The 13,629-nt window shown below is 30.1% G+C and overlaps 1 protein-coding gene and 1 long non-coding RNA gene across 2 annotated transcripts; both read right to left on the bottom strand.

Moving 5' to 3' along the window:
- Positions 1-6,873: 6,873 nt before the first annotated feature.
- LOC106312969 (zinc finger A20 and AN1 domain-containing stress-associated protein 7-like) lies at positions 6,874-8,401 on the bottom strand. Its single transcript, XM_013750680.1, has 2 exons — positions 8,151-8,401; positions 6,874-7,609 (listed from the first exon to the last, which is right to left on the bottom strand). The coding sequence occupies exon 2, from the start codon at positions 7,574-7,576 to the stop codon at positions 7,049-7,051; it is 528 nt and encodes a 175-aa protein (XP_013606134.1). The 5' UTR covers positions 7,577-7,609; positions 8,151-8,401; the 3' UTR covers positions 6,874-7,048.
- Positions 8,402-10,329: 1,928 nt separating this feature from the next.
- On the bottom strand, positions 10,330-11,693 carry LOC106317352. The gene is made up of 3 exons (XR_001265109.1): positions 11,621-11,693; positions 11,083-11,261; positions 10,330-10,567 (listed from the first exon to the last, which is right to left on the bottom strand). It is a non-coding gene; the product is annotated as an uncharacterized LOC106317352 (long non-coding RNA).
- Positions 11,694-13,629: the final 1,936 nt, after the last annotated feature.

Genomic DNA, 13,629 nt, shown 5'->3' with positions numbered 1-13,629 from the left:
TTTTAGGAATAGTGTTTTTTTTTTGGTTTAGTGTAAACCTAATTGGAGAAATTGTGGTGGTTTACTTTATTTTTTTAATTTCTGGTTTAGTTTCGTAAACTGAAATTTATTTATAAAACAATTTTAATTTATGAATAAATTTATTTTATTTTTAATTATAAAATAATTTTCAGTTTAACTTTAATTATTTTAATTATAATTATTTTTGTTTTATTGTAAAAAGATCTATCGTAGCACGAAATATGAATCGTTATTTAAGTTAATACTAGCATTTAAATATTGCTATCGTATTTCCAATTTTCATAGCATTTACAAAATGCTTCCGTAGAATAGGTAACTATGATGGCTGCCGTATACATAGCATTTATGAATTCGCTATGAAATCCTTACTATAACATATATCATGTGCCAAGAATGTACATATTTTTTTGTAGTGACGACACCCAACTCGTGATGTAATGAGGTTCAATAACCGCAAATTGGCCAAAGTTTCTTGTATTTGCACATGAGCCCTTGAACTTATTTTAACCTATTTTTACTAATCCTAAGCCATTGTTGAAAGCGAAGCTTTTTTTTAGATTTATAGAGATTATAAAGAATTCATTCAGTCTTCTTCGAACTCATGTTTGATTCATTTATAAATTTTATTCAGATTATGATTTGTGCTATTGTTTTCATGTCGAGTAGATCACTTCTGAGATTTAAGGAATTTTTAGGCTTAATGTCGAATTGCTGATCGATGGATTGCTAGGGTTATTCATTGAATTATACATTAGGATTGTTTCTCATGCTATTTTATAACTAGAAACTACACTTATTTGGCTAATTGATGAGACGTTTTTCTGTAAAATGGTCACAGTTTTTTTTTCATGAAATGTAACCGTGAATAAGATTTTCTAAACTATTTAATATATATATATATCTTAGGCCACAAACTTTTTGTTGCAAATCGTAGCTAGTTTGTCATGTTTTGTGTCACTTTTATATTCATGACAAATGTTCACAAAATTTTCTTGGTTACATCGTGATTAAAGTTTGTCATGGTTCTCTTTGTGACTATTTCAAGGCTATTTTTTGTCACAAAATTGCCACTTTAGTTACATTTTTTGTTTTGAAATAGTCAGGATTGGATCGTGAATTTTTGCTGGCCACTCGTGACGTTTTGGTGGCCATGCCTGAGTATCCGGTAGCCAAGAATTGGATATTTTGTATATGTTCCATCTTATATTTGAACATTAACTCCTCTTTGAATTAAATATCTTATAAAAATCCACTATTTATTAATCACGGAGCATTGCAACAAGTTTTTGCAGTCAGTGTCATCGCTATGATGATTTTTAAAATCTTTAAAAAAATAAGTTAGACCATATAAATATATATATATATATATATATATATATTACAATTTTTATACTTTTTATCAAACTAATATCAAATTGATTAGTAGTGTAGAAAATTATATTCTAAATTCTTTCCTTAAATAAAATCTACATAATTACCTAATATGATTAACATATATATGACAATTAATGATTATGAATAATACATTTTCATTAAAAAAAATTTGTATCCTCTCTCTTTTGTTTTAATATTATTAAAATAAAATAAACAATCACATTAATCATATAATAAAATTAAAATAGATTTTTTCTTATATGTTATACTTTAATTTTTTTTTTAAATGACTATAAATTACTAAAAAAGGTAAAAGTTCCACATTGAAAATTTTGTGATCAATGGTTTAACTTTTTTTGTTCAACCAAGATACAAATAATCATAAATCGTATGAATATGAAGTCTCGTTAATAAATATTTATTATATATATATTAATATCATTTAAATTAAATTATATACTATATAAAATATGTTAATTTCAAAAATTTTATTGAAAATTATTGAGATCTTAATATTTTAATTTTCAAATTTGTAATAAAAATCTCAAATTAAAAGTTTTGTGATTAACAGTTTAAATTTTTGTTACAGCAAATATACAAATGTTAATAAAATCATATGATAAAGAAATGTCAATAATAAATATTTATACTAAAATAAACTGTATATATATATATATATCTTTGTTAATATCACTAAATTTTAATTATATACCATATAAAGTAAATAATATGATTGTTTTGATTTATTTACCAAAAACATGATTGTAAATAAATAAAATGTGTTGATTTTGATTTATGTGCTTACTCTAATTCTAATGTATATACTTTTATGTATAAAAATTATTTTTAATTAGGTGGTTTCGAACATGTTATTTGATCCAGAAAGACCCAGAAATACACTTCTTCAAATCGAAATAAGTTTTAGTATTGGAAGCACTATATATATTATTTCATTCAGACTAAATTATTTCATTCAAGCTAAATTATTTCGTCTTGATGACAAAAAAAAGTCTTATTTTTTATTCCTAAATAGCTTTTAATGAAATATCATGACAAGATTACAATTACCTCCTTTTGAGTTTGTTCGAAGAATGAAAGATTTGATCATTCGTCTAACATTTTCCCTAATATCCTATCTAGACATTATAATTGTAAGAATGAGAGACTTGACCTATTTATTATAAATTTTCTGGTTAATCATTTAATAAATTAAACAGTTCTTAGTTTATACATAGTTTACATATATTAGAATGGTAAGTATTATATATATTTTTTTATTGGCATACTCATAAGTAACTAAACCTCAAAGCGTTGGTTAATAAAATAAGTAATTTGTTTTGTTTTCTAGAATTATATAATTTTTAGACAAATTGGTGAATATATACTAAACATACATTTATATTTTGAGTCTGCACTTATATTCTATAACAGCTTGATATATTAGATTTGAACACTAACTTGTGAATAGAGTTTGCCGGTGATTTTTTTCAAAACAATTGATTCTTAGATATGTATCTGGAGTTGAAGTAATTCTTCCAGATGTCCATTTTTTTAAACTGACACTTATGTAATTCACTGAATTCATAGAAAAGGTTTTTTAAAAAAACTCATATCAGTGAAACATAAACGAGAATGAAATCACAATTTTATAAAGGTAAAAAATGAAATTACTTATGGAGAATCAATAGTAAACAGATCGAGAGCAGAAAACCTAATCATCTTTTGTTCTTTTACAATCGATGTTACATATCTGGTTTTGGTGATTTGTGTCAGCCGCAAAACTTAGTTTCCTTTTGTGGATATGAAGTCTCAAAAATAATTAAAAAGAGTTGTAATACATTAATTTTTCAACAACGATTATACATTTAGGAGATCAACATTTGTATTGGTCAATTCACAATCGATAAAGATTGTAGTGTTGCAACATGTTAAAACCATTTAATAAACAAACATTAGTATAAAAACTCACTCTGTGCATGTGCGCGGATAATCATCTAGTATATCTCTTATAAATAATAAAAAAATGTCAGCGATATGATGGTTGTGTTCCTTTATTTGCGTTCAAAATATCTTTATTTTTAAGAAAGTTAATCTAAAAAGCGATCTTAAAAAAAATCTCACACAACGAACTTTAATCTTAGTGGTCCAAAGGTGATAAAATTACCATTTTTCATTAATGAAGAGACGATCTAAACCCAAAATCATTTCTTCCTTAGGTATAACTAGTATACCTTGTAGAACTAAACATGCTAACAAGTGGTATAACTAGTATATAAATGGTATAATTCATGTAGAATATCCAACTACTACTACCAGCACGACCAGGGGCGGAGCCAGCCTCAGTTTTGACTGGAGTCAATTAAATATATTAATTAATATTAGTTAAATATTTATATTTTATTTACATCTATTGAAATAACTAAAATAAAATAAATTATTTATGTGTAAAATAAAAGTTAGATCCATTACTTTTAGTGGATAGAAATAATGGACAGCTACAAAAAAACAACAGAAAACAACTAGGATAAATGAATGATAATAATTTTAAAATAATTAGTGAGTATCTTTGGGATTTTACCAAGGTAGAAACACGTCAATAAAGTTTTTGAAAAAAAAATCATGGGGCCAAGGTTACGTTCTCGAAAATACCTTTCCAAAAAATTAGGGGTCAGGTGACCCCCCTCTCCTATAGCTACCTCTGCCCCTGAACACGACTAGTAACTCATGTTTTTCATATGGAATAGACAAATAAATATCCTAACTGATCCATAGTGACAAAGTTTCTTCTATTTTATTTGATGTTTTCAAACTTTTGTTAAATTATTACACTGAACTCTTAAATGTACATTATATACTTCATATTGTAAAGTTTGTTTACTAGATTAACCATATTATTACCAAAAGCAAACAACAAACACATTTTACAAAAGTTACTATGTGAAAATATTGATACAACCCCTAAAAGCTATACAAAAATAAACAACTAGTATAACTAGTATAATTTGTATAATTTTCATTGTATATTAGACTGGTATTACTAGTACAACTGGTACAAATTTGATGTTTGAGAAATTAACATAGCCAATTGGTATTCCATATGAAAAAAACAATTAAATATCCAAATTGGTATGTGATTAGAAAGCTTCTCTTAATTTATTTGAAGTTTTATAATTTTTTGAAAATTATTCTAGAACTCCATAAGTTTACATGATCTACCTTATACTTTAAATATTTGTTTACTTGTTTAGCCACATTATTTTGGAATATCATACACCAAACATATTTTTTTTAAAATTATGATTTCATTATTTGTTAGACATAGTATGTACACGAAAATGGTACAACTGATGCATATATATTTTATGCATGGTACAACAAGTTTTTTTAGTTTCACAACCAAAGTACAACTATGTTTAACATGATAAAACGCAAAACCGGTACAACTACGTATTATTAAAATAACTTAGTTGTACCAGTTACTAATCTTACTTATTTTTTTTTTTCGTTGTACTAGTTGTATCAATTATACATGTCATACATAATCTACTCTTTTTTCTAATTTTGCTTTCATTCTCTTGATGGAAGTATATTTCTATTGATAATCTTAAAAAAAATTCTAAGCATGTGCAACATCTCATAGAAAATCATATATATCATCACTTTTCACTACTTTTTATGCAAATATATTAAAACATGCAAGTTTCACCATGTTGTTCTTATATATGTGTTTACATGTATATCTCTTATCTTATTTTCATGCGGATATCAAGATAATATTGGACTTTGAGGCGAGAAGCCTTCCACCCAAATACTAAAACAACACAACTCAATTGTTGCGACAATTAAACTGGTAATATTACCACCGTAGTTAAACCAGTTGTCCCACTTAGGCCATTATTGTCGTAATCCAAATACCAAACATGAATTCTTATGCATCCTCTCGAACTCGTGATGGCCTCTACATCATCTTCTGCAATATATTATTCTAGATCCTCTTCTACTGAAACTTCTTTCGGATACACATCTACTTTCTTCGGCTATTAGAGAAAAAAAATGAAGATGATTTTTTTCTAAAAAGAGTACAATTAGTATAACTAGTACAACTAAACACATAATCATCAAATCAAATATTTATTTTTGTCATCGACTTATACAGACTCATATGGACCCTGTGGCCCACACCGGGAGATCTTGATCCATGTGAACGACGAAAGACGGCTGCTTCCTGACACTACGTGCTAGGCGATCATCAAATCAAATATTATTAAATACGGGTTATTTATGAATTTTGGAACATACAAGCGGGTAAAGATTAGACCAACATGTCTAATTTATTCTACAACATCTTTTTTTCTAAGATCATTCATGCAATGAAAATAATCAAATATCACCATATTAATTGCAAAGTTGTATTAGTTATACATGTTCTAGTTGTACCAGTTATATAGGTTATACTCAATTTATTTGTAATAGTTATACTTGTTCTAATTGTATTAGTTGAAATTGTACGAGTAATATTTTGCATTATTATTTATCATGAATCTTATACGTAGATGATGAAATTTGATTTCATATAAGAAATAACTGATTAAAAATAATTGATTAAAACCACTATGAGTTGATCGATTTGGGATAAAAAAACAAAAACCTGGTGAGTGATTATTTATTTTCGATTTTGTTTCTACGTTGGAAAAAGCGTCAATGAAGAAGAAAAAAAATTCTCGGTTATGTAATGTTGAGGCTAATCTAGTGGCAAAATCAGCTCTCGTGTTTGTAAACTTGCCCTCCTACAGTGGAGGCTAAACTGTTTATTTTGCAATGCAATCATAGTTTGACCAGAAAAAAAAGAAGAAGAGAAAAAATGATTTAGGGTTAAAAATTGGGTTGAGTTTTGGGTCATATTTTGATCGGATTTTGGTTTGGATTTTTAGATAATCTGGTTAGTTAGTAGGCATGGTTGAATTTCAAGAGATCTCTAAATCCTAGGCCTTCACGTTTTTGAGTCAGAAGGCAGTAGAAAACAATTCTATAAGTACACCGGCATAACAGTACCTAGCTTTGGATAAAAATCTTGTTTATCACCCATTATCCTTCTTCTGGACATTTTCTTTCACGTAGATATGGACATGTTTTTTTCCAGCCAAACTGTTCAGACAGATCCAAATATTTTTCACCACCACCGATGTTTGGTATACCAACTCTCCAGTAAGATGGTAAACCTTTTCTCGAAATGTAATAGTGGATTCAGTAGACAACTAAATGAAGAACTAATCTCAAAAATCTATTTCCATTTTCCAAATTGTATCGTCTTTCCAACACAGGTCACAGCTGTTACCTGATGACTCACACCGACACAATACATCAAACTGATCGAGACCCCATTTTATCTAGTAAATGGTATTCGACAACGAAGGCACTAATCTCTTAACTCATCTGTATCAAGCTGCGAATCAAAACATAACCAAGAAGCAAATCTTGAGAAGCAAAGAGAGACTCCATTTCAATAGACTTAAAAAGCACTAAAAAGGATTCATGAGAAAACCAATAGCAGCAATTTTCATTTTGATTCATAGAAACCCAACATGGAACATGACCACATCACATCAACATTCTCGGAATAAACTGAAAGATAGACAGATCACATCACATCAAATCAAATCCTCTGGACTTTATCCGCCTTGACCACAGGATTCGCCTTTGCGATTGCACCGCGTCCAACCTCTTTGAAATCGAAGCTACACTCATGCTTCTCCGGGTACCTATGGCTCCCGCAAAACGTGCTACCGCACTTGCACTTGAACCCCATAACTCCAACCTTCTTGTTACAGCTGAAACACCTGTTCGGCCGTGTGGGTTTCGAAGGCTCTCCCTCGTCCTGTCCCGTAGCTACAGGAGGAACAGAAGACGTCCCAGCAATCACAACGGTTTCCAACGAGGCTGGTTTGGTCTCCAGAGGCTGTTTTGGCTCTGGTGCGGTGATGAGACTGCAAGATGGAAGCTTAAGTGATTTCTCCACCGCAGCTTTTGCAACTGCGGTTTGATCTTCCTCGGCACGTAGGCTACGGTAACATTTGGAACAGAGGTTCATGTTGGAGGGTGACCCGAAGAATCCGCACCCGTTGTCGCAGAGCTTTGGCTCTGTTGGTGGGAAGCTTGTGCTGTTGTTTTGCTCAGAGCTCATTGTTGTTGTCTTTTAGAATCCTGTCTTCTTCACCTTCATTAAACAAAAAACAAAAACAAAAATTAACTTCTGACAACAACAGAAGAAAGTTTTTTTCAAAAAAGGTTGCCATTGAATCAGAACAACAAAGAATATTATTTTGTCTCAATTCGATTCAACCCAGCTCCGATTTTAATCATTTTGAGTCAATTTGATTAAGCCCAGATTAGATATAATCAAATTGACTTGATTCCATTTCAACCAAACTTCCATATAATCAGATCGATTTAATTCGATTCAACTCAGCTCCGATTCAATTCGATTAACACAACTTCTATAATTAATTTGATTCAATTCGATTCAACCTAGCTTCGAATAAGATCTATTTCTAGGACAAAAAAAAAAACATGAAAGTTTCAAGCTTTCAATCGATGCCTCAGAAATAGTCAAATTAAATGGACATAAGAATCGTTAGGAAATGACCCAAACACCAAGAAACATTTCTACGCATGACCTAAGACAATTTTATCCCAAAACATGTTCAGATCTGTCGAAGAACAAACAAATCAGAGCTAACTAGAGAAAGTTCACGTACCAGAAACGGTCAGATCAAAACGAGAATTTTCCTGCGATCTTCAAAGCTTGGGGATGGAATTTCACAAAAAGCTGTTTTCTGATCTTCCCGAGAAGAAGATGAGAGAGAGACGGGATTCTTACTTTTGGATTCTAGAGAGATTTGTTAGAACAAATCCCTTAATTTAGGTTACACGAAAGAAAAGATAACCAAACACGCAACTTGGTTTGATTAGAATAATGTTTCGTTTATATAATTTGGGTACGAGACACGGTTATGTCGGTCTTGGGTTTCATTTTTTGACGTCAGTCTTGGCGTGCTTTTGAATCGTTATTTACCGTTGGATCTGTACGCCGACTTTAATCGAACGGTTACCCTTGGTCAGCATATAAGCGTAATTACTGATCCATTTTGAGGTTAGAAAGGAAATTTATCTTTTCCCATTTTCCCCGCAATCCACAGTTTCTACTCTCTTCGAAATATTTTCTCACAGAAACTTACTATTTTGTCAATAGTTTCAATCTTTCTTTTAGAAAAAGTAATAGTTCTAAAAAAAAAAAATGGTAAACCATTCTCCGAAAATAGAAAGTAATAGTTCTAGATTTCCACGGTTTTAAGGTGTGAAATCTAAAAACCCATATAGACTATAATTATAATCGGTTTATTGTTTTTATACTAAACTATAAACTATTTTAAATCAACATTAAACAAAAATTAAGACCCTAATTAGATTTAGAAAAACATTCTGAAATAAAAATGACATGAATTAGACTCGTAATTGGATCTGATAATGGTCTTAATTTGGTTAAATGTCGATTTTAGATGTTTTATAGTTTAATTTAAAACTGTAATCCAATCAATCATGGTGTATGCATTTTTCGATTCTGAACTTTTTAAAACCGTGGAGATTTGGATTCTATAAAGACATTATTATGATAAAGGTCAATATTACGATCTTTTTTAAAAAGATTAATAATATTGGAGACAGAAGAATCAAGAGAGTCTGTAACCGACGTTGAAATCATAGCGTGTAGAGAAGAAGAAAAGCCCAAAATACCAAACTAAATTTGTGCTTAGATTGGAGAAGAAAGCGATCTGAGAACAGTAGATTTATTCAATTAATTGATCAAAGCCACTTCAGTTTAATGGGAGCCAGGAATACGAGATCGAGTCCATCGCCACTTTACTTGGAGATAAAATTTTCATTTGGACAATGGAATGCACGAGGAATCTAACACAGTTTACTGTTACATTTACAATGAATTGTTCAAAGTTGGTGAAGATGGTTTTGGAACCAGAATAATGACCAGCCTTTGCAAGTTATATGGAAGGTATAAAGATTTTGATGAAAATTTTTAACAGATCAGTGTTCATTAATATAACACGGACGTAGATTCCAAAGGCAGACAGTTTCACACGTATTGCAAAAAAGTAAACGTCGTTTGTTGTTCGGATATAAAACTAACAGTTTGATTTGTAGAATATATATAAGTCTGTTTAAATTGCCGAATCTAAGCGACTAAACTATAAACAATCCAAACATAGCCTACCAGAAAACGATCAATATGTGCTCGAAAATGAAGTCATCTCTCCCAAAGATGATAGAGTGAGAAAAGAGAAGGCTAAACGATCAAGTCATACCACTTGAACTAAATAAGGAGGTTTAATTAGTTAATCGGTTGAAAAGAAGTTTTGTAGTATATGATTGCTTTATTAAATGAGAAATATATAAAATTGAGTGGTTCATTCCATGGCACAGTTATAATATTTTTAGTAACATAGAATTTTTTTAAAATAAGAACTGTAAAGATAATTGAGAAAGTGACACGTAAATATTGAATTATTAAAACTTATCATTTAAAAGGGCTTTAAAAATACTGTCGGATTAATATACAAGAGATTGAGTTTAAATTTTGTACTAGTTGTAAGAATCTAAACTATTAAAACAGGAATACAAATAGGAAATACACCTTAGTTTTTCTCAATATTTACAAGTGAATGTCACTGGCACTAAACACAACATTTTGCCTTTTTTATAAACCGATATTAATGTATGCGTGATTACTAAACCAGAAAATGTCGAACCAATTATAAACCGCACGATATATGCTGATGTCTACCTATCTTTGTTTATAATTATTATTAGATACAATTACAAAACCATTACTTAACCACAACATTATGGTTCCAATTTCCTACATATCGTTTGACCCGAGATTCATAAAACATAAAACATCTAATTAAATTGTTATGTGACCATAGTTCATCTTCGTCTACTGAATCAAATTAGTCAATAGAGACACTCCTACATAGCTTTTCATAATTTTACTTAAACCAAAAATTCCATTGTGATAATACCTTGGTTAAGCTTGGTCTGCAGAAGCAAAACCACCATATTAGATAGTTGAAAGTCCATGTCATTGCAACGTCAATAAAGCCTGAAAATATCAATATTTAGATCATAAGTTATATCAATATAGATCGATATTATGTAATTCAACATCCACTCGAAAAAAACAATATGATATTATCGTTTGAATTATTTAATTCAAAATCATATCTAATATTTTTAAATGTTTTTATAAACCCGTAATCAAAACTAAAGTAACGACAATTACCTGCACAAAATCAAAACTAATAAATTCGTTTTTTCCTAAACTCAATAATCAACCAAAACTGTTTCCTATTTCAACGCAACTATCATAATAAAAAACTATCAATTAACTAACAAAATCAGAATATTTTGTTATCTAAACTTTCCCATCACGTTTTGCTAGTCTTTAAAAACGAATATTCTGGTTATTATGATGATTCAATATTTTTTTAAAAAGAATGTTTAGTAAATAATTCAAAACCGTATATTCTCTTTTCAATTCGTTCCAATCACAACTAACAAAATATTTTCTATATCTCTCCTATTTTACCTACTATTACGGAAGCCAACTATATATACCTCATCTCTATTGCGTCAAAGGAAAGAAAGCATTGAACGATCCTCAACCTAAACATGTCTTTAGCGTCAAATTTTACTCTTCTCACAAAAGTATAGACCTTTTAAAAACTAATGGTGAATTCAAGTTAAATGCTTACATTCATGGAAGCAAAACACATCTTTTGGTGGAGAGCAGATACCTTCGAGATGGTTTTCAAATGGTAAATTTCTTTCTAAACGTTTGTTAACTTCAATTGCTTACTTTCTTATACTATTAGGGTAACAAGATCCATGATAAATAATCCTATAGTAAGATTCTTTTTCTTTAGTTTTGGACAAACATATTCATTCTCAGAAGGTTATTTGAATTTATTTTACTTTAAATGTTGGTCTTATATAAGACTATCATTAACATGTACCTAGAAATGCATCACTTAGTCAAGATGAAACCAAACATATATAGTTAAGGAAAGGTTCTTTCAATCTTCTAACTTATTCTAAATCGTTCTATATTACTATCATCTTATGTATTAGGTAAGATAAATAAGTAATTACTAACCGTTTTCTGTTTCTATTGGTCGGCAAGGTTGTTGTCTTCATTTGCAGCTTGCAGCTGGTTTGCTGAAACTTGGTTCTCAGAACTCCAATATCGTGCTAAACATTCAAAAGGTCAAATATTATTATAGATTGTATAAAAGTTCAACATAATTCATTTAAAAATAAAGATATAGTTTCTTTTTATAAAACATATGACATATTATGAAAGGGCATAAATGTTTAACAATTACGTACCATGTCTTTTGTCCTTCACTATGAGTTTTAACAACTGATTCTCATCTTTTCTGTCCTTCTCCCTTTAGTCTTGCTTTTGTATAAATCAATATTGTCCCTCTCTTACTCCAGTAAGAGTAGTGTGTCGATACTACTAATACTGAATGTATGAAAGCAAATAAGATATGAGAAAAATTGGCCCAAACTCGGAATAGTATTCATCTAATATTAGATTATCTGAATTTAACTTGCAATGTCGATTCTGTGACTCCTATTATCACAATACTTTGTTGTTCTAGCATATAAACGAAGATTCTGCAATTAAGTCAATCTGACTTCTCTAATATAGAATCAACATTCATCTTCGCCGAAGGTTTTTTAAAGCGAGTTTCAATCTTTACAATCACCGATTATCCTTGACTATGTGAATTACCTAATCAATATGTATGAAACAATTATTACACGGATCTGAAAAAAAAAGAGAAAATGACTAGGATAGCACTAAAAATGTTTTTGTCACAAATATAGTATATAAGAATAAAAATGACCAAAATAACATTTAATGTTTTATCAAAAGAGATAAATATAAATTTATCCCCCAATGGTAAATTAATTTAGACATTAGGGTTTAGAGTTAAGGGGTGGGGTTTAGGATTTAGGGTTTAAGGTTTAGGGTTTAGGGTTTAGGGTTTAGGATTTAGGGTTTAGAGGTGGTATCTAGGGTTTAGGGTTTAGGGTTTAGAGTTAAGGGGTGGGGTTTAGGATTTAGGGTTTAAGGTTTAGGGTTTAGGGTTTAGGGTTTAGGATTTAGGGTTTAGAGGTGGTATCTAGGGTTTAGGGTTTAGGGTTTAGAGTTAAGGGGTGGGGTTTAGGATTTAGGGTTTAGAGTTTAGAGTTTAGGGTTTAGAGTTGGGGAGTATGGTTTTGGGATAAGATTTCAAATTTTGAAAAATAAAAAAAAATTAAATTTTTCAAAAGATAAAATGCTATTTTGGTCATTTTAGTGTTTGAGAGCTATTTTTGTGACATAAACTTAGAAATGTGCTATTTTGGAGACTCTAACCTTGAAAAAATTAAGCGGATCCACTTACGCTCTTTGATACGAAGATATACCGTTAAGGGCACCTGCAATGGTGGACCTGGAGAGCTCGATTTCCAATGTTAATTTTTAATTATTTTTTCTTTTTTTTCTTTTTCGTTTAACTAAAAAAAAACGGATCAATCATGAGCCGCCATGTATCATAGGGCCACAACACAGTAACGAAAAGCACCTAGGATCAATCTTTATGTTAGGATTTTTCGGATTGATCCTTACAAAATTTGTGCCTTACACTGATATTTTAATATTTCTTTTTTATGGATTCGAGCCAATGATTCCTTGTTGCGCATGCTCTAAGGTCGATGAATTGAGAGTAGGAAATATTTTTTTTTGCTTCACCGAAAAAAAACAAAATACAAGGTTGATAGGAAGATGAATGGTCCGGAAAAAAATTAGTTAGATTTGCAGATTGGTTTAGTTAGTCCTAAAGAAATAAAAGTCGTGGCTGTTATAAAAAGAACTGGAATTTATTTGTATCGCAGGAATTTAAATAAGGGCAAAATTTTATACCCGTAGAAAGAAACAACACTGATACAGAGAGAGAATAGAATAGAAGTGTTTTTAGGTGTGCATTATAAACGAACGCAAACGTTCGTATATATAGAAGAAAATTTACTGTGCAAATAGTGCAGCGGGACCCACATCTTTAATTATTTCAAACATTACGGTGGCCGCTTTTGTTTACTTTCGTAACACTC

The sequence above is a fragment of the Brassica oleracea genome, chromosome C9 (genome assembly GCF_000695525.1).
Source record: "Brassica oleracea var. oleracea cultivar TO1000 chromosome C9, BOL, whole genome shotgun sequence".
NCBI lineage: Eukaryota > Viridiplantae > Streptophyta > Magnoliopsida > Brassicales > Brassicaceae > Brassica > Brassica oleracea.
This window is presented reverse-complemented; position numbering and strand designations above follow the sequence as displayed.